The sequence below is a fragment of the Passer domesticus genome, chromosome 5 (genome assembly GCF_036417665.1).
Source record: "Passer domesticus isolate bPasDom1 chromosome 5, bPasDom1.hap1, whole genome shotgun sequence".
NCBI classification, from domain to species: domain Eukaryota; kingdom Metazoa; phylum Chordata; class Aves; order Passeriformes; family Passeridae; genus Passer; species Passer domesticus.
The window spans coordinates 36,843,395-36,867,302 of record NC_087478.1 but is presented as its reverse complement, the minus strand read 5'-3'; the positions used below and the strand labels follow the sequence as shown (position 1 = coordinate 36,867,302).

General features: G+C 36.6%; 1 protein-coding gene across 17 annotated transcripts in view; it reads right to left on the bottom strand.

Annotated features, from left to right (window-relative positions):
- NAV3 (neuron navigator 3) overlaps positions 1-23,908 on the bottom strand; it is a 503,615-nt gene that overhangs the window by 6,261 nt on the left and 473,446 nt on the right. For all 17 annotated transcript variants that reach the window (XM_064419581.1, XM_064419580.1, XM_064419582.1 and 14 more), the window contains 14 exons: positions 22,488-22,571; positions 20,727-20,838; positions 19,312-19,433; positions 17,342-17,514; positions 14,883-15,036; positions 11,816-11,990; positions 8,010-8,107; positions 7,283-7,378; positions 6,861-7,029; positions 5,887-6,122; positions 3,762-3,916; positions 2,801-2,872; positions 2,177-2,373; positions 1,438-1,556 (listed from right to left, as the gene is read on the bottom strand). In XM_064419581.1, coding sequence (XP_064275651.1) covers positions 1,438-1,556; positions 2,177-2,373; positions 2,801-2,872; positions 3,762-3,916; positions 5,887-6,122; positions 6,861-7,029; positions 7,283-7,378; positions 8,010-8,107; positions 11,816-11,990; positions 14,883-15,036; positions 17,342-17,514; positions 19,312-19,433; positions 20,727-20,838; positions 22,488-22,571 — 1,962 coding nt within the window. The remainder of the gene's footprint in view (positions 1-1,437; positions 1,557-2,176; positions 2,374-2,800; positions 2,873-3,761; positions 3,917-5,886; positions 6,123-6,860; positions 7,030-7,282; positions 7,379-8,009; positions 8,108-11,815; positions 11,991-14,882; positions 15,037-17,341; positions 17,515-19,311; positions 19,434-20,726; positions 20,839-22,487; positions 22,572-23,908) is intronic.

The following is a 23,908-nucleotide window of genomic DNA, read 5'->3' as shown; positions in this document are numbered from 1 at the left end:
TAATTACATGATATAAAAATTTCTGTTTATTATTAATAACTTTATTCTATGGAAGCCATCCAAAGCAGCTAAAAATTGGTACAGCTCATGAAACAAACATATTTTCTTCTATATGCTGCCATCTTCTGCTGCAAAAATGAAGTTTTCCTTTAAGCAGTTACCCTGTATGCTTGGGAAAATATGACCATGAAGAACATCACTGAATTTTTATAGCTGGTCTAAACAAGCGCTGTTAATCTCACTGTGGCTGTTCTATCAAATCTTTGGCAGTATTCTGCACAAGGCATAAACACTGTAATTCCCAGAGAGATAAGCAGTTTTAGGAAAGCATGAGATATTCAACAGGCAAGATTCTAAACCTCTGTTGCATCAGTATGTCACTGTGTCAATACAGGTGATAAAGAAACTGCAGCTGCTTATACAGTTCTTTGCCTAGTCCATAACAATCTCCCCTGAACTATACAGTAATATATTTTGGTGTCATGTGTGGGAAAAAAATGCCTTTCCACATGGCATATTTTTAGAGGACATAAATTGCTGTGCATAAACAAAAAAAAAAAAAAAAAAGAAAAAAAAAGGAAAAGGGAGAAAGCCAATTAAATATGGGGGGGGGGGATACAGAAAAGAGAGAATGGATTAATGTAAATATTTAGGTTTCCTCCAAAGGCGTGGAATTACCCAAAATCCTAACCTCCTCTGGTATAATTCTGGAGAGTTTTCCTCCTAATTGCAACCTTCCAGGGGGCTTATAAAAATGAGGGGGAACAACATTTTAATGTGGGCAGATAGTGTTAAGACAAGGGAGAATGGGTTTAAACTAAGACAGGAGAGATTTAGATTACATGTTAGAACAAAATGCTTTACAGTAATGGTGGTGAGGCACTGGAAAAAGCTGCCCAGAAAAGTTGTGGAGGCCCATCCCTGGAAGTGTTCAAGGCCAGAAATTAGCTTTTTTTTTTGGTCTCTTCCAATCCAAGTCTTTCTATGATTCCATGAAAACAACTTTGTTCACAAACTTTTCCCCACAGATCTATGTGCCTACATGTGTATGTAGGTGGTAGGAGCTATTTTCTGGCACCAATGTAAAGCTCATTAACTGTTCCATTCAGGGGTAGGCTGAGACTGCCTTGACTCAGAGAGATAATCTGAGCTGTATTTAACCATGCTGGGAACTCTTTAAGCAATGGAAAAAACCCACCTTCCTCCAGTCATAGAGAGAAGAAAACCTCTTCATAAAATACAAGATATGCTAGTGCTGGACAGACAAAGCCAAATTATACACCAGAGTAAGAGCAGGCCAAAAGGAATTTGAGTCTGCCTTCTATAACTCAACCAAAGATTTTCCTCTTGCAAATGTAACCAGGATGCACTGTTTAAAAACAGCTTGGAGAAAGCCTTTCAGCAACAAAAAAAACTGCTAGGAAACAAATTACATACCTGGAGTCCTTCTCTCACAGCTTCCAGAAGATATGGAACCAGGGAATAGTTCCAAAGGTCTGTGAACCACACTCTGGAGCCATCAACATCCATAGGGCAAGGAAGGAAGAGGCGGGGACCTGAGAAGTCAAGTTGTGTATTAAAAAGGTATAACTAGGAAACACATCTAAAATAATCTTCTCAAAATTAAAAGAGCAGTACCGGAACAAGCTCAAGTTCAGAGAATACTAAAACAGGGCTACATTAAAGGAGCTAACAGTCTCCTGTTATTAAAAATGAACTGGTGTCACTTAGTCCAATTTTAAGGCCCGATGAACATTTACAAGTTTTATGGCAAAGCTATGTAAAAGCTGACATCTTTGCTAACATAGTTATTCCATTAAAAGACCTCAGGTCCAAGGGTTTTTATTGCTGTAATTATACTGCTATGTGAAAGCAGGAGAAAATAATTAAGCTTAGGAAAGTTACTATAGGGGTATTTAAAAAAAAATTAGTTTTAAAAATAGTGACATTTTACTTGAAAGTATTTAGCAACAAAGAACTATCAGGAAATATATATATACTCTCTTATTAAACTTTCAATTTTCTTTTAAATCTTGCTGACAACTAGACAAATTCCCCACACCTATGTTGTACTTCCCATTGAGACATGGAAACTTAAATAATAATGTATTCTTCACAAATCCCTAAAATGCTCAGCCTTCATCCTTATTTCAAACCATTCCACCAGTGGACTCACCAATGGTTACATCTGAAGAGCTGTGTGTTTCTAGGAAGCTGTTGAGATGATGCCATGTTTTGGGGATCCAGTCAATAATTTTCATAAGCTCATTATTGCGTATGCTCTTTTCTATTTCAGTTTCAATCAGTTTCCTTCTCAGATATCTTCCTAAGAAACCTTTAACAGGCTCTGTGTGATTAGCACACAGCACCCACCTGGGTAGAAGACAGAAATGTCAAGCAACAATGAATAGCAAATACATTATTTCCTCTTCAACATATAGATGAAAGTAATGTCACAGAGTCTCATTAGTCAGCAAGTATAGCACTGCTACAATAAACCTCATTACTGTTCACTGTTTCAATACAGCCACTTCAGGTTCCAGCAGGAATTCAAGACATTGATGAAGACAAAAGAAATGCAGGAATGTAATCATCTTCAGCAACTTGCTAGAGGTGCTGGACAGTATCTTATTTCTTTTACCATTCCCCAACATGATTCAGAGACCCATCAACAGAGGAGAGACACTGAAACTAAAATGCTTTTCTGTGATGAGACACAAGACCAATATTTGTCAAAGAACTGGGCTCAGAAGCAGGGAGCTGTGCAAACATGGCCACAGTAAATACAAAGTGAATGTACCTGAAATTGTGATGCATTTCCAGATTTGGTGAAGAAGAAACTCCTTGGTTCATGGTTCCAATAATATAGGGACTGGAAATATAAAAGCAGTAGGATTTTTTGAGGGAAAATTCATTCAAATATTCACAGTATATTCCTTCTTATTACCTGCGCTAGGCAAATTTCAAAAGAGTCTGGGTGTACTATAGTCATAGATTTAAAATATTTCTGAAGTACCCTTGTTAAAATGTTTATTCTGTATGATTTGCCTCTTGCACATATTTAGTTTACTAGTGCCCATCTGTAATGAAAAAAATAAAGCAACCCTGTCTTAATGTAATTCATAATTTGGCAGTAGGCTTAGTTTTTTAATTTCAAAAGCCAGTGAATCTCATGAGTAAGACATTGCATGCAATGATTTTATGAAGGGAAGTCCCTGCGAGATCACTTTTACAGCAGAAATAACCAACATTATAGGCCAGTAAAAGTTCTAGAAAACATTATTTTTATTCTTGCTTGAGAATAAAGGACATTCAGCCACCTTTATAGTTCTGCACTGCTGCAGGAAAACTGTGGGAAAGGAAAATCTGCTACATTCACAGCTGCTTCTGTATGGCATGGTTTATCCCAAATTCCCCTATTACAATGTGTAAACTGTTCTTATGGTACTAATGAGTTTATGTGATCTGACAGGGTGCAAAGCATAACACTATAATTCAGTCAAGTGTTTAAGTATATTCTTAAATTTTGTGGTACATTTACATCTCACTGAGAAGCATGGAAGTCATGTAAATGAGGCAAAGACGACAACTACCTTCTTGGCTGAAAGGGGTTAAAATTATTGAAGCACATAACAGCCTTACAGATGGCCTATGGGAGCCTAGGTTTACACTGGGACATTTTATTTTGCAAAATAACATGCAGCTTTTACTGTTTTAATTGTAAAATCTGTGTGCAAGGAGACAGAAAAGGTACTACTTACCATTTATTGTATTTACAGTTGAGGAAACCATTGAAGATGTCACTTAGTGAACTGATGTGGTGGAGGTTATCAAGAATTATGACGACAGGGAGGTCAGCACCATTGTTGTCAGCACTGCATTGCTCAGCTAAGTTTGCTAGATACTGTCGCAGATCCTTCAGTAGAATTAATAGAAAAAAACCAAAAACAAAATCACAAAAAAAAAGCCCCAAGCCCAGAAAAGATTAATCTAATTAGATCATAGATGTAATTTCACTGGGAAAAAAATTCAGAAAGATAAAATGACTGCTAAAGAGTTTTCCTCCTGTGGATCACTCAGCTGGAACTGCACATGCAGGAAAACATGCTGCTTACACAGGGCAACACTAAAGGAAAAAACATTATGCTAGGAAAAAACAAACATGCTAAACACAAGGCAAATGACTGAAGCATTCTGATTTGGGGGATACATTCCTTAGAAATTTGCTGGTAAAATATCTTATATCCAGAGGAAAATACATTGCAATAGAATATGCCATTTCCAATGGGCTGAGATGCTCATATTAATTTTTGATGAGTCCCACATTTATATACCAAAACCCCACCACATCAATTTTGGTGTATTGAACTACTCCTCTAGATATCTCCTTTCAGCATTCTCACTGAAAATCTACCTGCCTTCTTGGAGATGCTTTATCACATCTCATAATAAAATTTGGTGTGTAAATTCTTCTTTCCTGTCAGGTGTATGGCTTCTGTTTAGTGCAGCAGTAAAAGACAGCTTTCTACAATCCAAACATTTCGTAATTTTGTCAACAGTTGCTCTTGAGAATTTGGGCTAGTCAAGTTCTACAGCTGTATCCCTAGAGGTATCTAATTTTGTCAGGGTTGGAAATGCTCAGTATTATGGACAAAGTTCCTATTGCCATTTTATTTTCTGGATCAGGGATAGCTGAATCTTTACTTCTTTAATGGGAACGTGCACCTTTTTTATTTCAAGAAAGATTTTTCTTTGCCTTTTTATGATTAGGTGTCTCAGAGAACATTATCGGTTTCTTCCATGAAATAGGTACCATCTATGTTATTCAAACACCTCTGGTATTTGACAACGTTGCTTTTTCTTTTTTTGTTGTTTTTTATCACAAACTCAAAAAATTCTACATGAATTTTGATAGAAGAAAAAAGGGGAAAAATCCCAACCAATCTAATCCCAAAACCAGCAGCGAAACACCAAAACACACAGACCCAAGCAATTTACTAGAAATCCAAAAGCTTGCTGTTTTGGGGGACAATTTTCTTCACAGATGTGTACAGTATAACAAAAGAACACAAACACATTCTCTGCCAAAGTAAATGGCATCACAAATCCTCTGCATAAAGACAGTGAAAAGCAGCTATTTTTGCCAGAATGGTTCTTTTGCCCCTTTGGGATCTGTATGTTCTCCCTTCTTACATTAGCATTCATTATGCTCTGTGCAAATCAGAAAGCTCTGGGAAAACCCTTTCATTTCTTTCCCCCCAGGAACCAAGTTAGGAGTACACTCAATTCAGGACAGACAGGTGAATAGTATTATCAGTGGCTAGCACAGTAGTCCTGCTAGAAACCTGATAATCTGAGCTATGTAAATCACTGGGAATGTGACATGATGTGTGAGGCAATTTCAGTATGGTCAGCTTCCTGACCGATACACACCAGAAATCAAGACAGTTGTATCTCCCCAGTGCTGATTAACAAACTGAGCCCAAGACAGTATATTCAAATCACTCCTTTGAAATCTTTGCTAACAAAGGCTGATGTTATCATCATAAAAAAGCAATTTACACTAATATTACACTAGTATTACTACATAGCAAACCTTCTGACAAAGGAATTACAGACACTTCAAAAATTTAATTTAGATAGGAGTTGGACTCTGCATCTGCATCTATACTTAAAGTCAGTTTCCCCAAGAGGGAAAAAATTGAGACTTCCTTGGCAGTGCTTCAATGGTTCATTTAGAACAGAAAGATCTGGTCCCTGTACATCACTTGGATTGGAGACTGAATTCTTGTAGGAAGAAATGCTAACTGAACAGCAAAAGAGATTCCATTAATGGAATCTGTTCTACAAACTGGGCAAGAGATTATGTTTTCAACTGTAACTTACCTTGCTTGACTTGTGATCTATGTTAAAAGTTGCAATTGCATCCTCACTTTTTTTTCTGCCAGATTTAGTTATAATATATTCAGCCAGCCTGTTAGCTAAATAGGTCTTTCCTGTGCCACTGGGTCCCGACAGAATAATTCTGCGATGCTCCATCAGTAAATTAAAGTACCGTTGGGTAATTGGCTTAGGAATTAATGTGTCAAACACAAAACTGTCCAAACTGTTTTCTTCTACTCCTGGGGATAAAAGAAAAGAAAAGAAAAATGGCTTGTCTTATTCTTGTTAAGGTAGTTGGCCCAGCACCTGATGGCACCAGTGCTATTCCCAAAACAAGGTAAGATACCTCTTAAATCAAACATTCTAAATCAAATCCTTGCTAAGAACTTCTTTACTGTAGAAATACTGGTATCCTTCCACAAAAAATTAAGCAGCAGTGTTGAGTTGAGATGAATGGGAGAGATGCAAACAAAGTAAATGTGAAGAGAAGGTTCAGTGAGGCAAAGATATGTTTCAGACATTACTGGCAATGATGACAAAAAAGGTCAAAGTGACAGCCACAAGGGTTACCAGTTGTCATATCAGTGTATGTAAAGTCCTCCTGAAGGCCCTCTCTCCCCTCCAAGAGCAAATCCCTAGAGCTTTGGAAATGTATAGAATTTTTCCTGTTGAACTGAATAAAGCATAAGTATTTCTCATCATAATCTCTGTTTTGGGGTTGGATTTTTGCCACTGTTTAGAAATCTGTACTTTGTTGTGATTTGGCAGTCAGGCAGGGGAGGACAGATATTCTTAGATTCCCCTCAAAAGGCTGCAATAGATATTATGCAATGTTTTACAGACAGTTTATGTGATAAATGTGCCCTCAAACTAGAAACAATACAGAAAGGTGAGGTGTATGAAAAATAAACATAAAAGGATAGGTAACTGCAATGTAGAACTCTACAGTATCAGCAGAAGCATTCCTTGGGTTTTACCTTTCAGGTTCACAGTGATGACGTTATTATCTCCAACCAGATATCCACAAGGCAGCAGTTCAGGCACTTCTAGGCTATGGGCTCTAGTTACATCCCCTATACAATAGCTAGCAATGCAGTCAGAGCTTAAACCCAGGCTAGTAGTTGGATCCACTCGAAAAATATACTCCTGAAATTATATGAAAACATAAGTAATAAAAATATTTATTGAATGAAAGCTATTTGGAAAACTGCTTACAGTCATAAAAAAAAAAAGAACTGTGACATTGGGAATAAAGCTTAATAGTGGTTGGTGTTAGCTATATATCAAAAAAACCTCAAACCAAAACAAAAACTTAGCAAGACAACTCAAACAATACAGAAATTTTTTAAAGTGAAAAAGAAAATTGTAATAATACTTAAGGCAATTTTCAGTGTCTTACCTTAAAGAGACGTCTGATTACACCATCTAAAACATCCCATTTTGTTTTTCCACTGACTCCAATTGATCCTATCAGGTATGCATGTGGCTTTTGATCCTGCAAAGAGAGATTTTTAGAAACTGGATTAAAAATGGTGCTAATTAGTCTTCCATGAAGATTCATAGTTCTCCTAATGAAGAATATTATTTACAATGAGAGTTTACAACTTTGGTAATAATCTCTGTGCCAGAAGTAGGTATAGATTGTATTACTTGGATACGTCTTTATAAAGAAGGGAATACAGAATCTTGTTCTGCTCTTTGATTGCATCTGTGTTTTTAAAGAGTTGACTAAAAATAAAGGTTGCACTGTATTTGTAATTTTTTATAACACAGAACATGAAAACATGACAATACTATTTTTCAGCAGCAAATTCACAGTTGCACCCTAAGGAGACCAATACATAGATCTAATTTATAATGACCTAAAAACAGAGACAGCAAGTCCCAGAACATCTTACTACTAATTAAGCTAAGAATTAGTAGTATCTAAGCCACCACAAAGGCAGAAAGAGGCCATATGGCATTAGTCTATGGAGTGTGCCTAACTATTGAGCATGGATGACAGAAGAGAGCTGCAATCTGTGGGATATTCCCCTTCAGTTCCTGGTTTAAAATATTGAAAAAAATTTGACGTACTATATTCCAGCATTTGCTTGCTATAACTCTGCTCTGGGTAATGCACTTACCTTGGCTCGACTATAGCCTTTGTTTATGGTGACTAAAATTTTGACACTATGACCTTCTTTGTGGAGTGCTCCATCAGTGACATCATCCAACAAAATATCTACATTAAAAGAAGGTAAGTGATCAGTCTGAAGAATCACATCAATTATGTTCACATCATCAGTTCAATATTTGTTCAAAGGATTTAAAAGTTAAAAATTTGTTTAAAAAGAAAGGCTGCCATGATAACAACTTGCAATTGTTGTAATCTGTACTTATTCCTAATTCACCATTTCTGTTGGAGGTGAAAAAAAGTTACAAATTGTCAATTTTTGCAGGAATATTAGGAGTTTTAATCATGTAGAAATGGATAGAGAATCCACACATAAATAAAGTCTTGCATTATAGTGCATCTTGCCTTTGCTTTCCTTCTTGGAACTTTTTCAAAATTACAATATGTACAGAAAGTAATGTTGTTTAAAAACTAAATTACATTTATGTCTTTGGGCACTCATTTGTGCCCTTTAGAATGTTGTAAGAAGAGAAAACAAGAAATCCTTGCATTGATATTTTTTTCCTGTTAAGTTAAATAGTATTTAATTTCACTTTCCAGATTACTCCTTTGCCTTCTGTACATATGACATGGATAGAGTCCTTTTCACCCCCACTAGAATACCACTTTGGTCTCCTCCAGAATATGGGACTCTGTTTTCAGGCATTCCTCTAAGGAAAGGCTTCATTTTTCTTGGAGGTGAAGAGTGATTTTTATCTGCTCTACACCTCTGTTTCTACCATCTCATTAACTGCTAAAATGAGAAAGCAGATGTATTTCTGTTAGAGGCTGGGCCTACAGCTTTATTGCAAGTGATAAAACTGCTGCTTTGTTCTAGAAGTTCTCTCTGAGATTTTACTGGTAGACATTTAAGCTAACTATAAAATTAGATGAGATTATGGATTTGCATTTTCTTCAAAGGCCAGCACAGTAATCCACTAACCTAAGCCCTTTTCATTATTAGTGTGAAAAAACATCGACTTCATGACATAGTCTGCACAAGGTCAGATTTCATCCAAATTAAATGAGGTCCCAGTAAGATTCAGTCACTTGTTCAAAGGAAAACCAAAGAAGGCTTATGAATATCATTTCAATTCATGTATTAAAAATAAGTTTTCTTGTTAAAAGTTTGATAACTTACATCCAGATCTAGAATGCAGATTCTGCTGTTGTTTTGGGGTTTTTTTGGTCTTGCTTTTGGTTTTTGGCTTTTTTTTAAATTGAATAAAGAAGCTTTTTTATTTGTGGGTTTTAATAAATCTATGCTTGTTTTTTCTTCCAGGCAGACCGATTTTCTGTGTCACCACTGAATGTTTCACTTCACTTGTATTTTGGCATATTTGACAAAACTTTGAGCAAACCTAAGAGGTTTGATAATGTCATCATCATCATAGCTTGTCTGAGGGCAAATTATGATATGATCCCCCCTGCAAAATTTTTCAATCTCTAAATGACCCTTATGCAGCCCTTTAAACTCATTCTTCTTTAAGTCTTTAGGAATGAGGAACCACTCCGTAGCAAAAGAACAAATTCCACTTTCTAAGAGCTCTCTCTGTCACTGATACAAGGGGCTGAGAAGATGCCCAAGGGCCTCTGATTTCATGGTGGTACTAATTGTTTTAAGTACCCCCTGCCAGGTGTGCTTTTTAGGCATGCTATGATTACTTCAGTTCAATTCTTGTCAGAGTCTGGCACTCTGGGCCAGTCTTGTACTGGCCCTTGTTTGCTCCTTTCACTCCAGTGACTGACTGAAGCAGGGGTGTCTGTGACCACCACACCCCTTCCCAGGTTGTCACACTGATCTGCAGGGTATCATCATACCCTTAGGAAGTGACAGTGGATAGCTTGGTCATTTCCAGATGACCATGGTTGATTGAAGACATTGCTCCCAGAAAGTGCTGTGGTATTTTTATAATATGAAGAACCAAACCACTCAATTCTCTCAGCTTAATGCTCATCATGATTAATCTCCCCATATCTCAGGGACTTTTGTTCAGTAGTACTGCAGCTGTCTCAGAAATCCCATAAGACTTGGTGGGAAGTGTTCACCCTTCCAAGTTCTCTGGCATGGCAACAAAATGATCATCACAATGATCAAAAATTCTAGATTCATAATCAAATTAAATTCTCCACTCCTCATTAGGCACTCTCATATCTTTAATTCCTTATAATGAAAAGTAATTACTTTTCATGTGAGAAAAACAATTAGAACAATAACACAGAAAATTATATAAAGTTTACAAAATAATGGAATCATTTAGTCTGGAAACACCCTTAAGATCATCAAATCCAACCACTTCTCCCAGTCATCCTGTTCTCCTTCTTTCTTTCCCTTGTTTTCCTCTTTTTTTCTTCCAGCTTTTATTATTTCTATTCTTTTGCTGAACATTTCATCCAATTTTCTTTATATTCATTCTTTTATCTTATCTTTTAGTTTCCCTTTTCTTTTCCCCATTCCTCTTCACCCATTGTATTCTCATCTAGTTCCCCGTCCTTTTCTTCAGACCTTTCTGCCCACATGTTTATTACTGTATCTAGACAGAGTTAATGCCAAGCAACAAAGTGCTAATGGCTGCTGCTCATGAGACATTATATAACCACCGTATTGCAAAAAAATGTTACTTTTTTTGGTTTTGTTTGTTTATTTTTAATATGTGTGGATCTGTGAGCAGTTAATTTTTCTCCCTGCTTTTGCAATAGCTCATTAGATGTGGAGGCCTAGTTCAGGGTCCTCCATGCTAAAAGTCAAACCCTTCAAAGAGTTGTAATATAAATAAAAAAATATACCAATTTTCATAAAAAATCTGATATTAACCAGAAAAAATGTTCAAATATCCGTGTAATCAATGACTGGCAAGATAATATGACTCACTGCCAATCCAAATTACAGTCACTTGGCATATTCCCAGCTGTATTCTTGCCTAGACTCTTTCCACAATTATTAGCCACATTTTTATTGCTTCCAGAGACTGCATTATAATTTCTGTGGCGTCTATGCTAATGAGTGCTGCTTTGCTCCTGCTTTACTCCTGGTTCTAATGTTAGAGACAGCATTCTGTTTCTTGGCTACATTATCAAAACTAATGTAGAAGGCTTATTATCATAAACTCCATGGCATGGAAAATAATCAGATGTTAATGTTCAGGATGTGGACCAAACTTCTGCTTGCTTTCCTTCATTCACAGAAGACAATGAGAGTGCCTAATAGATCAGGAGGGGTTTGGCTCCTGTGATAAATGGTGATTTGGTCCAACATGGGCTACCTAGCTGTACCAAATTAAAAATGTAAGGGATAAAGCTGAGACCACCTTCTGTCTTAGCTGCAAATACGAAGTGAAGGGAGCTAACTAAATGATCAAAGACCTGTAAACAAAAAGAAGAGAGTTTCACATACTATACTCATATTTATCCCATATCGGCAAAATAATATATCAATACAGTTGTAATGTATACTTCAACAGACATTTCTTTTCAAAGAAATTGTAAACCGGATGACCAAAGAGTATTATAAACTACACAGGCAGAGAGTGTCATAGCTAGGAACAAAGCAAACATAATGAACAGTCTGTTACTGCTATTCAGGGGCTTCTAAAAGCTACATTTCAGACATGACCACAAGCATTCTTCCTCTTCTCTGCTACAGAATGCTTATCTTATGTTAGCCTGAATGATATGAGGTGTTTTAATTTCCAGCTGTGCTTCTCCTATGTAGCCCATTAAGGGGCTGAAAAATTCTTACAAACTGCTGAGGCATGCATGTGCCCAAAGTATGTTTACCTGATGTAACAGATTCTGTGATGTTTAAATTGTTCAGAGAAAGTCCCAGTGACTGCCGTGATGAAGAAGATGATGTGCTGCTTGACGACTCTGATGACGGCCGGGCAGGCTTTCCGGTATTTCCAGTCTCTGCCTTTAAGCGATCATTCTCAGCTTTCAGTATCTCAATTTCATTCTGTGTACAACAGAAATCAACAAGAAAGCACAGGAGATTATTCTTGTGGAAAACCAATGTTGGTGGCTAGGCTGGTGATGCTGTTCCCCTGACCCAGTTAACTAGTTTAGCACTTTCACAACAGAGATGTAACACAGTGAAAACTCGATTGCCTTTACTTCTTAAATGAATAACCAATAACCCAATAACCTTGTTTTAGATTTTGCCTCAGGACAGATCCTAAACAATATCAGCTTCAAGCTTTTGTGCTTATTGTACAGTTGACCATAATGTGAGTGTGGTTAGAATTTTTCCAGCTATCCCCTTTTTTTTCCAGCTACTTTCTATTGTCAAATACCTAAGGTAACAGTTAGTTAAGAAAGTTACTGGATATGTCAATGTTTCTAAAGTCACAGAAAATTATTACTGACATTGAATATAACATTTAAGCAGTAACTTCATAAAGAAATTAAATTAAAAATGAAAAATTAGAAATTGATAGTTTAACAGTTTCATAACCCTTCTTCCTATCAAATAAGGCTTTTTGATCATTCAAACAGGGGATTGTTAACATAACAATGAGCAAACTCTCTCTGATGAGAACAGACAGTGACAGATGAATCAGAACAACCGGAATTTTTTAGCTAAATCCTCCATGCTGCCAAGTGATTATTGAATGTACAATAATAAAATGAAAACTTAGCCTGAGAACAGCCTGGTACCATCTAAATCTAGCTTCCACTTGCTTCACAAACTGCATTACAAAGCAACTGCTTATTCTTGCAGATGGTTCTTCACATCAAATTTATTTCTACATTCATACTATCCTGCTAAAAGTCTCACTTTTTTAACGGAGGCTGCACAGCTGTATTATACAAGTAAAAACATAAGAGACAGATAGCATCATAAAAAAACCCTGCTTCAGTTACAAAAAGATTAGATCACATACACACAGGTGAGGAGACAGTGAAAGGGAAGGAAAAAACCAGCAAAATAGTAACAGAAGGTAATAGATGGGTGTATCAGTTTAGTCTAGGGTTCAAATCAGGAGCCACTCTGCAATTTACGCTGATTACATAGCTCTTAGCAGTCTTCTATTCACCTGAGCTTTAGGTTTTTAAGGCACTTTGAATCTAAAAATATTAATGTATCACTTCCACCAGTCCTGTTTTTTTCCCCTTACCAATCCTCATCAATCCTCTAAAATATCACAGTTTGGCAACTGCAAGGTGGTCGCCTGTTCTTTTGGGTGAACTTCAGAAATCCTGATTACCAGTAACAGCATCTCAACTTGTTGCCTCTGTCCAGATTTGAGGAAGTTCAGACTTTGCAGAACTGTGCCCACAGCAGACTCCCCCCTCTGAGGAGTTCACCTGACTCAGGCACTCATCTCCCAGTATGAGACTGTCATCAAATGATAAGCCTTCACATCCTTTTCTCCACTGCATTCTATTCCTCACAGTTCCTTAAAACCCTTCAGTGCCTCGAGATCAATGCCTTACTTATGTCTGGACAAATGAAACTATATTTATGGACCAGTTCTTGATAAATCTTCCCTCTAATTGAAGTTCAGACAAATATCCTACACTAATATTGGTACCTAGCGGTGTGAGCACCTGGGAGGATGGCAGGTACCATAGATGACATGTTTAAAGATCTGTCTGAGACTGATACAGGCATTGTGTAAACAAAGAGGTCTAGAAAAGACATCAAGCACACTATTTCTGTAGTTATGAAATTAGGTGCTATAGGCATCTACACACAAGTGCCTAAAGGTGCACCTGACCTAAGCACCCAGCACAGAGCAATTCAGCTGGCAAGGCACTGGGCTGGATTCAGCTGTGCAAATTTGGATTTCCAGTGGCATGACAAATATGGTCTTCCATGGAATAATGGTAAACCTTCATGTCCTGCGCAGATGTAAATACTTGAGGCTGGTTCAAATGGTAAGGAGTGCCTATGCTCAAGGAACTCCATTTCACCTTCTGTACCTATTTTGGGGTAATTACAGGATAGCCCTCACTACTACAGGACTAAAACTGGATTGACTACAGCAGAAGTTTATCATGCAGCTCTTTCCCAGACTTTTAAATGTAGCCAGCTCTGTCTCAACCTGAATGCCCAGCCCATGGCCTTGATTCTGTTCCCCAAATTCAGATTTACAGGGCCCTCAGTGATGACATAGGTATCTTAGCTGCCATTGCGAAGGGCCCAGTTCCACTGAAGGATTTATGTCACAATGTGTGGATATTATAAGCATTTTTGGGTAACCAACATGGTACTGAGGATTTGCATGTAAGCAACAGAATCAAGTTCCATAAAGCTCTGTGGTCCACTGAAGAACGCTGCTATTCTTTTTGCATCCTTTCAGCCTCACAGAAGGGAAAATCTTCTAATGAAAAAATATGTTCACAAAGGAATTGGGGCAGTGTAACAAAACAATATAGTAAAATTTTATGATGCTGGATACAGTAATTAGATCAATTTTACATTCTTTGTCTTGGCAAGACATGACTGAGTTAGGAATCAGAAATGATGAAAGAGTATGCACATAATATTCTGGCCCCCTCCATGGCTCAAGGATTTAAAATGCTGTAGAAATCACTTTTTGATCTGCTTCTCTGTCATGTTGCTAACCCCAGTTATAGGCTTGAGATAATAAATATCCTTTGGGCAGGGATTATGTCTTCTTCCATATCTCTTAAACACATTTTAGCTATTAATATATATGCTAAGAATGTCTTTATTATAAGGTGAACACTTATCATACCCATCCTTCAGGAGCAGTGTCAGTCCAGCAATTTACTTTGCATTGACAGTTTTTTGGTGCCTGAAACAAAGTCCTGGGAAAGGAAATCCACCAGTCATACCTTTGGTGTGCAACTCTGTCATCACTTAAGCTACTGCACTGACCTGCATGCGGTTCATGGCTTCCCGGATCTGATCCAGATGGTGTGCAGAGCTGAGGGCTTCCAGACGAATATCTGTTAATTTGAGCTCCTTCTCCCTCAGCTCGCTTTTTAGCTGAAGAATAATTTCAGCCTCTGCCTCTGTGCACTCACAGATCCTAAAGAGGAGCAGGAAACAGGAAGGAGATTAAAGGAATGCTCTCTCCCCAAAGCAGTGTCATTATTAAATATCAAAGAACAGAAAAATGCTTGCTGCTGGTGAAACCTATGAGTGAAGAAAGAAACTTATCAAAGAAACATGAAAATTATCAAACTGCAAATTAAAAAAGGAAAAAAAAGCCCTCTCCAAAAGGAATGATCAGATTGCTTTACAGCTTTTCAGTTTAGCTCACTATGGTGAAAAACAAGTTCTTAACTACCTTTCAGGTATCTTTGAGTGTCTATCATCCATTGGTTTTAATTGGATTTTATACTCACATAATTTCTTTGGTACAAAGCTTATGATTTCTCTACGTAACAGTACTCAGAAGTGAAGTGTGCTGATGAAACTGTACTGCTGATATTTATTATTTTTCAGGCATCAGTATTTTTCTCTTATACGAATATTTCACAAAGGGACTGTCCTTGAATTTATGGTCTAGAAGATTTTGATCTGTAATGGTTTTGATTTGTGATGGCTGATGTTTTGCCTATACCCTGTGATTTTGTAACGTACTACATATAAAATCATGTGGGTTGGTTTTTGTATTTTTCCCTTAAAGACCGGATTACCATGTGGTTATTTCTCATAAGCATTTATTTTGAGGGAAGAAACCATTATAGTGTAAGAAACGATTGAAACATGACTATCTCAGGGACCCACAATGGTCCAGCTCTCCTGTCAGACTGTTCTGCCTCTTTGTATCATCATCAGAACCACCAGTAGAAAATAAAACACTGAACTTTGGCTTCATTGTTACACTAAACAGTATTTCCAGACAATTCAGTAAATGTTATTTGTTCTTTATTACTGTGACTATAAATAGTTAATTTTTTTCAGAAAAATTTCAATATGAAAAGTATTTTATGAAAATAAGTATTATTATTGTGATTATTACTGCTAATATTAAAAAAAAAAGCAAAAGAAAGAAACAAAGGTCAGCATTTAATTGCCAGAATGCATGCAAACGCATTTTGGGAAAGAAGATGCAGCACTCTTCAGGTCAGCAGTTGGGTACACAACTCCATGCCCCACACTCAGTTTTACCGGGATCTATGCTTGTAGACCACACGACCGTTTTGCCTTTTCTTTGATGCCCAGACTAGAGGTGACCTGCACACACATGTACTAGACAGATGCAATTGGAAGAAAGTAAAGGGAATGGTTTAGAACGCGAGACTCCAACAAGAAAATATATGAAGAAATTGTAAGCAAAGGGAAGATGAAGTTCATGACAAAAAAAATACATGTGAAATAGAGGAAGAAAAATAATGAATATCATTCAAAACATGCACAAATATTTTAAATGGGATTAAGGATTAAAAAAGATATACGCTAGGATTTTTTTCCCCCTGCATATTATGTATGTTCAGTTCTTTCTGTGATGTGTCCACACCAGCCTATGCTAAGCAAATCAGAAATGAAATTTTATTTCCATGCATATTCCATTTATTATCTAGTAAAACAGTCATGCGACTAGAATTCCTTGAGTGCCTTAAGAAAAAGTAATTGTGACCTGATTATTCTCAATTAGGAGAAGGAAAGTAAAGCTAGCATCCACAGTAGGCATTTTTTGGTTCAAAGAGGCTGATTACCACATATTAGAAAGAGTTATGAGTTTAGCAGAATAAAAACAAGAGCAGAGGAATATGAGTAAGAGCTGGGAACTCTAAGAATTTATCAGATATTCAAAAAATACTGAAGAAATCAGACAGCTGTTGACTGATGACTTGTTCTCAGACCTGAAACCTTCAGGGTGGTGATTTGAATAAAATATAAAAGTAAAAATCCCACAAAAAATTCAAGCTGATAAAAGAGGGGAAACAGATTAAAAATTATATACATCAATAGCTACAAAGTAGATAAAGTAATAACAGGAGGAATGAGTACACTGTAAAAAATAATAAAAAGATGTATTTTAGAATTATTTTTACAATGTCATGAAAAAAGGTAAAAAGGAAATGTTAGCATTTGGCCTTTGTTAAGTGGATATGCTAAAGTTGTAAATGGTGCAGGGAGAGCACAAAATAAGCTTTTTGAAGTTCATATAGCTAGGTGATTTTGGGTAAAATCTGTGAAATGATGAAAGATTATGACTGAATAAAGACCTGCTGCAGAACCGGTGCGTAAATGGCGAAGCTCACGAGAAATCGGGCAAATGAATGGAGCTCAGGATTAGAAGATCACAGCTGTTGACAACGGTTTCTGAACTGCAGACAGCCACACTGCTTCCCAGCCCATCCCATGTGCCAAGAGACACTTACGCAGATGCTGACTGTGACGGTTTCATCGATGTTGTTGCACACTCTCCTGAGCTGTGGGGCAATTTAGGTGAGGAAGGAAGGGAGGAATCTGTCAGCTCTTCTATGTCTGAATGTGAGGAAGGAGGTTTGGTAGACTTTTTCTTTCCGAAGGCCTGTTTGAAAGAGCTTCTTAGCTGGAAAACAAATACAGAGCAAGATTATTTTCCTCATCACAGCACTTTGTGTGCAGCTCATGTTTTGAAGAGTTAGTTTGCAGATGCCATCCTAGCCACTGCCTGAGGTCAGTATGCAGAAGCAAGGTATTAACATATGCAACACAGTATCTCTAAAAACATGATACAGTGCTTTGTTTTGACTTTATTAATCCAGCGCAGTGCAGAAGTAATGCTATGGAAAAAGTACAGGACCGAGTGGGACAGCTATTGGGGAGGGGTGCTCATTTAAAGCCATTAAGCCCCAGTGGAATCCCATTCCCATGGCATTCCCTTCAAGGGGTGGCTTTAAATAACCACTTTGCATCCAGGTACAGGCAGAACTAAATGCTGAAATCAAAAGACAAGTCCAATTTACAGGGTTTGCCAATTTATTTTCCCAATTAAAACTTTGAATGGTCAAACTATGCAAATGTTACAATTTGGATCCCAATCAAGAGGATCTAAGTGGGAACACGAGATTTGCCTTGTACTATTGAGAAGAATGTTAGCTGAGAGGTATAAACTGTTTGTTGCAGATTCCTTTAGTGGTAGGATCTCTGAATGTACAAGCATTGCCTCTTCCCTCTACAAGCTTGTATCCAGTATTGAAAAGGGACAGAATAGCCAAAGAGCCATTTATTTCAAAAGCCATGTTGCAACAGTTTTGTCTGCAGTTAAAATTAACTATCTCATTTGTTCATACCTTTGTCTAAATACAGAACTCACTCATCTTAGGAAAAATACAGGTTTTATTTTAATTTTGAGAGAGTTGTTCTAATCAAAACTGTACAGAACACAATGACCAGCTGGTTCCTCTATGAAAAAATGAGGACTTCAAACATATTATTCTCATGGTATAACTGGAGAGTGGGGAGTGTGACCAATGATCTTAATAAGAAACAATATTTAAGTCCTTTCCGGCTCGTGATGTCTGAAGAGAAAGAAATGGATTTTGGCTACACTCCCCCTTTCTATAGCCTAAACTTTGAGATTAAAATGAATAAAGACAAACTGAGAAGACATACAAGATAATCTGGTTTTAGAAGGTATAAAAGCCTACTGCCAAAATAAATAGCAATCATGCCAAGATAGGGTTTTTTATAGATGCATGCCAACTTTTCCATGGTTTATATTCACCTCACTTCCTCTAGAGTTCACCTTGCAGAAACATGAAAGAGTGTGGAATTACAAATCAAGGGAATGAAGGCTCATCAGTATTTTAAAACAAATGTTTATGCAGGTAATATTTTTAAAACAATAAAAACATATTTTCTGATTCTTCACTGAAAGTATTTAATTAAATCTTTAGCAGTATGCGATATTTGTATGTTCTGGTTCAGCAACATCTTAATTTCTTTAAACACTGTAGTATTTTTAAGTGAGAATTCTTAACTGATTTCAACTCCCTCCATAGCTGGGTAAAATATTTTGAACCAAACTCCAACTGAAGAAAAATCAAACAGGGTTTTAATGTGGCCCAGAGGTGGTTTTTAGTCACAATAGCTATTTTAAATTTATGTTGTGGTTGTTTTCTTGTTGTTGTAATTGTAGCTTGTACTTTTGTTTGTTTTAATTACTCTGATGTATGCAAATAAAACCCTGCTGATATTCAATAATTTTTTAGTTTGCTGGTAGCTTCACAGTATGGATACACATGCATTTCTTGATATCCATCTGGCCCCACAAGAACATTGCAGATGAAATGGATTATGTTATTCAGACACTAGGAAGCGACATAATGGCTAAAAGAGAGGCTTAAACCTGCTGAGTACTCACCCAGTTTTTCTTTTTCTTTTTTTTGGAATCAGCATCATTACCACTGCCAATACTGGAATGACTTGTAGCACTGTTGATACTGGAAACACTTTCTGAAGAATGTTGCCGCCTTATACGTAAATCTAAAGAAAAGAAGTAATTGTGAAATCTGTTTCAATGTAATAATAATAATAATAATAATAATAATAATAATAATAAAATAATTTGTATATTTATGTAGCATCTGCCTCCTCAAAGGCAGTCAAATGAACATAAATGGCATTGATGCTTGCAGTGGCTCAGATTCAAGCTATTGAAGCCTGTGAGAAACCATATGGGGACCGAGGGGGATGCATACAACTAGTCCAGTAATTAGGGGCTTCTCCAAACTAGGCTGAAGGCAATGACCTTTCACAGCAATCTATGCACGTGTATCCTTGTAACTTAGCACATGGATTACTCAACATTTCAGTGCCACATGTACTACAGTTCCAAGGAGTGTAGGCACTGCTCAATTTGTAGCAGCCCTAATCAGTGTTCAGATGCTACCTTCTAATATACCATGATGGAAAGAAACAGGCAGGGGTGCATTAAAAATGAATGAAACAAAATAACCAAGAAGTGGAGAATATTAAAAATGGTTGGTGCGGCTTCTGAGTTTCAATATCTTAAAAGTCTCTGATAACTATATCTTAATTACTGGAAATTATTCTTGCAGAACATGCCCAGTAATACCAAGGGAAATTACTTTTTAGATTATTTTCTACTTCCTAGAAATTTGCTTTGCTACACTGAAGTCATGCAGTGAAATGACCTTAAGGCAAAGACCTAAATAATGACCTCTCTAATGGAAGATCAATAACTCTCAAAAACGAATACCGTGATTTTTTTTTCAAGCAATTCCTTTCCTTGAAAGGAAGGTTATCAGCAGGCACTTTTGAAAAACATATTTATCATGCAATATCAGCCTAACTGCAATGACAAATTAATTTGACATCTGGAATTTAAAACCTGCTTTCCCACACTGATTTAGAACTTCATGAAGGAGCTGAGCTGCTGTCAGTCTGTCTCTTACCAATGAGAACAACAATTTACAAAGCTACAACTTTGACTGGATTCCCAAGCTATAACAATGTTACACCATAAGACATCACTTGTGCCTTGGGTGTACTTCATTAATCAGTTGCAGGGACACAATTAACTCTTGATCAATTCCTGACCACCCAGCTGTAAGAGGATAAAGTGCCAGGAACTTCGGCAGACAGGAAACTTGTGCAAGGTTTCCAGCTCTGGAAATACCACAAGTATGCCTACCATTCACTTCAGAATGTGCTTTGCCTTACAACAGAGTTCCCAAACAACAGAAAAGTAGACATAGGGTTTTTTTTTGCCTGGGGAGAACTTCTGCATTTATTTTGATAATGACAAACCCATACCTTTGTGGGTATGATCGGGGCCATTCAAGGCTCCTTGAATAGCAGCTTGTGCAGCAGAATTCTGAGCTTTCAGCATTTCAATGGTTTCCCTTAGCTCTATAAGCTCAGATTCCTGTGGGAAGAGCAAAGAGAGATCAAAATAATAGCAAAAGAACAATGTTTGTCTAAGCTAAAAGAAAAAATTGCAAGAGAAGTGGGTGGGTTCAAATTAAAGATCATGCGACTGCTTGGGTGAACATGAGGGCAACAATAAAAAGAATGCATACTTTCGCTCCAAAGATATTGAAGTTAACTAACATATTGTTTTTCATTTACTCTATATAAAGCAATCATGCTATTTTCAAGAAGAAAACATTTTTAATAGGGAGTAATCTAAAAAGTGTCTCAATTGGCCATTCAATACAAAATTAAGAAAAGCTCAATGATTGTATTGCAAAAGACAATGAAACCATTTGAAGTACATCCATTAATATGTGAGGCTACTGTTTAATGGATGAACTCAAAAGATTTAATTTGTAAAATACTAATTTAATTAAAAAGCCCCTGTTTAATAGAAATTGTCCTGCAAGTTTAAGCAAAATTACTTCACTTGAGCGCACAAAGTTCTGTATTAGAATGCAGAGCTGATTTTTATTAAAAATATATATTTTATTACTGCTTTTATAAGCAATATTTTATTTATTACTCCCTGTCCTTCCAGTCTCCTTCCTATATTATTATGGTTAAAGGAATTTAAACTCAACAATAGAGAAAAGAAGAGAAGGAAAAGAGTAAGTTCTAAATCTTTTGGCAAAGAGACTTGGAGATGATCTGTTTCAATGTCATTGCTTAACCCCTTCTGGAAAGAAAACCTTCTGATGGAATTATACCTTTTTTTATACTTTTGGGTTTAAAAAAATTCTGTTGTGACTGTGTTCTTTTTCCTTCCCCCGCATAAGATGAAACAAAAGTAAACAATACAAGTATTTTCTATCCAGTTCACAAAGAGTCTTGTCACATTTCATCTGTTGGTGCTCAACCAGACTCTGAAATGTTATTTTTGTAGACAGTTACAGACTCCAGTGGTGACTACCAGCTCACAGATAAACAGCTTCTTTCACAGTTTAGGTCAAGGAGGCCTTTCCATTAATAGGACATTGTTCAAAATTCCTAAGGGTAGAAAGTGGCAGAAATTCAATCCTGGAAGGTGCCAAGCAGCCTCTTAATCCTGAGTTTAGTAAAAGGACTCGCATTAAATTTCTTCATATCAGGTTTAGAGTTTTTTTCCTTCCACTAGACAAAACAGCACAGTGAAAAAGTGAAAACCCAAACTGTCTACTTATGGGTAGGATGCCTAACCTTCGTTAATGTTCTCAATGAAGCTATTTTTCTCTACTTAAACTTTGTTTCCTGAAATTCTATTATTCTGGTGGTGCTGGGTAGCTGGAATAAAGCACTGCAGCAGCTTATGATAAGTTTTTGCTACAGGATCATTCAGTATGGATTAAACCTAAAGTCATGCATGCTTTCATTGAATTCTGGAAATGAAAGTTTTTATTGTCAAACTATTTTATGACACTATCTGTGTAAACCTGATGCTGCATAGTTTTTTTTTCCACATGCTGCTGGACATTAATGAAAAATTGATCGCAGCAACCATTAAAGAAAAATCTGTCTTATTGTCACAGATGCTCATTTTTCCTTTCAGTGTTTTTTAAACAAAACTCTAACATAATTTTCCGACTATTTTCTACAGTAAAGCCTCTGCTTTGATAAACCTACCTTTTGTTCAGCTGTCATTGTCAGACTTTGCAATCGGCCTGTCATATTTCCCAAGCTTTTTTCGAAAGCTGCTACTAGATGAGCCTGTGAAAGAAAGACAACACAGAGCAATTTTCCCAGATCTATTTGATTTTTAAAAGTATGTTTTTCCTTCAAGTACATTTTCTCCAGCTCTTTAATATTAGTTCAAACTCAGACTGGGCTAAGTTGGATAGATGAATCAGCCAAATGAACCCAGTGTTCCTCAGGCTTCTTTAGCCCCCAGTGAGATTAGCTCAGGTATCTCTGCCTGGAAATGAATTATGGATTTAATGCCTGGCTTTAAGTTTACTGATATATTAGCCAAAAGTAGTCTGCTCCCAAAGAGAAGTCCAGGAGCAATTATTTTCAATTACTGGACACTTCAAAACAGGAATTCAAGCACTTTATCTTGAAAACCAAACTTTAATTTCAGAAAATCCCAAGCCTTAAACAAAAAAAATCACAGTTAGTCTTATAAAATGTCATTGCTTAGTCTATTAATATTATATTGATCATGTATGTCTGTGTATAAAATAATTTTGTAAAATATAAATATAACATTTATAACGGGTGCAAATACATATATAAAACAAAATAAAATCCTGAAAACTGGAAGTCTTACTTTTCAGTACACAAAGCAATAAAGTTGAAACAGACCAAAATATTTTAAAAAATAAACCTTCTTTTTATTTTTTTTTTTATTAAACAACCAGCATCTTCCACGGTATGCAAGATAAATTTATATAAATTGTACTTCATCAGATCTAACTGGCATTGAGCTGTGTAGGGCAAAGAAGAGCAAGTGGTTATAAAAATCCCAATATGCTAAGCCAGCTTGTACAGCCGAGGGAAAGTAAAGATTTAATTTTTAAGGAAATCCATTTAATCCAATCCATTTCTCTCCCAACATCAAATAGTAAAAGCATAAGGAGGTGCTTATTTTCTCATTACCATCTTAAAAGTGGTAATAGACAAAGTCTCCAAACATTGGCATGTGGAAATATAACTCAAACCCACCATATTTATATGCACAAATGGATTAACTGAGCTTTCTCAGTGAGGAAATTTAGTTTTTATTATAGCAGTTCAGGCACACGGAGTGCCTGGCCAATTTTTCAGTTGCAGATTTGCTTGCTTTTACAAGCATAGTTGAAATGGTTTGAATGTATGTGGTTACACTGAATCCGAGGTATAATCAAGAAAAGACATGGTCCAAAATGGATTTTGTTCTGCATTTTAGTAGAGGGAGAAGAGCTTCTTGCCACCTTGCTCTGTTTATTATCCCTCAAATAGAAGATTATCATATATATAATAGCGAGCTACTTCTGCATCACTGCTTCAGAGCTGTTATACTGATGAGTGACTTTTGTGTCTTGTAAATAATTTTGGGTTGCAATAAA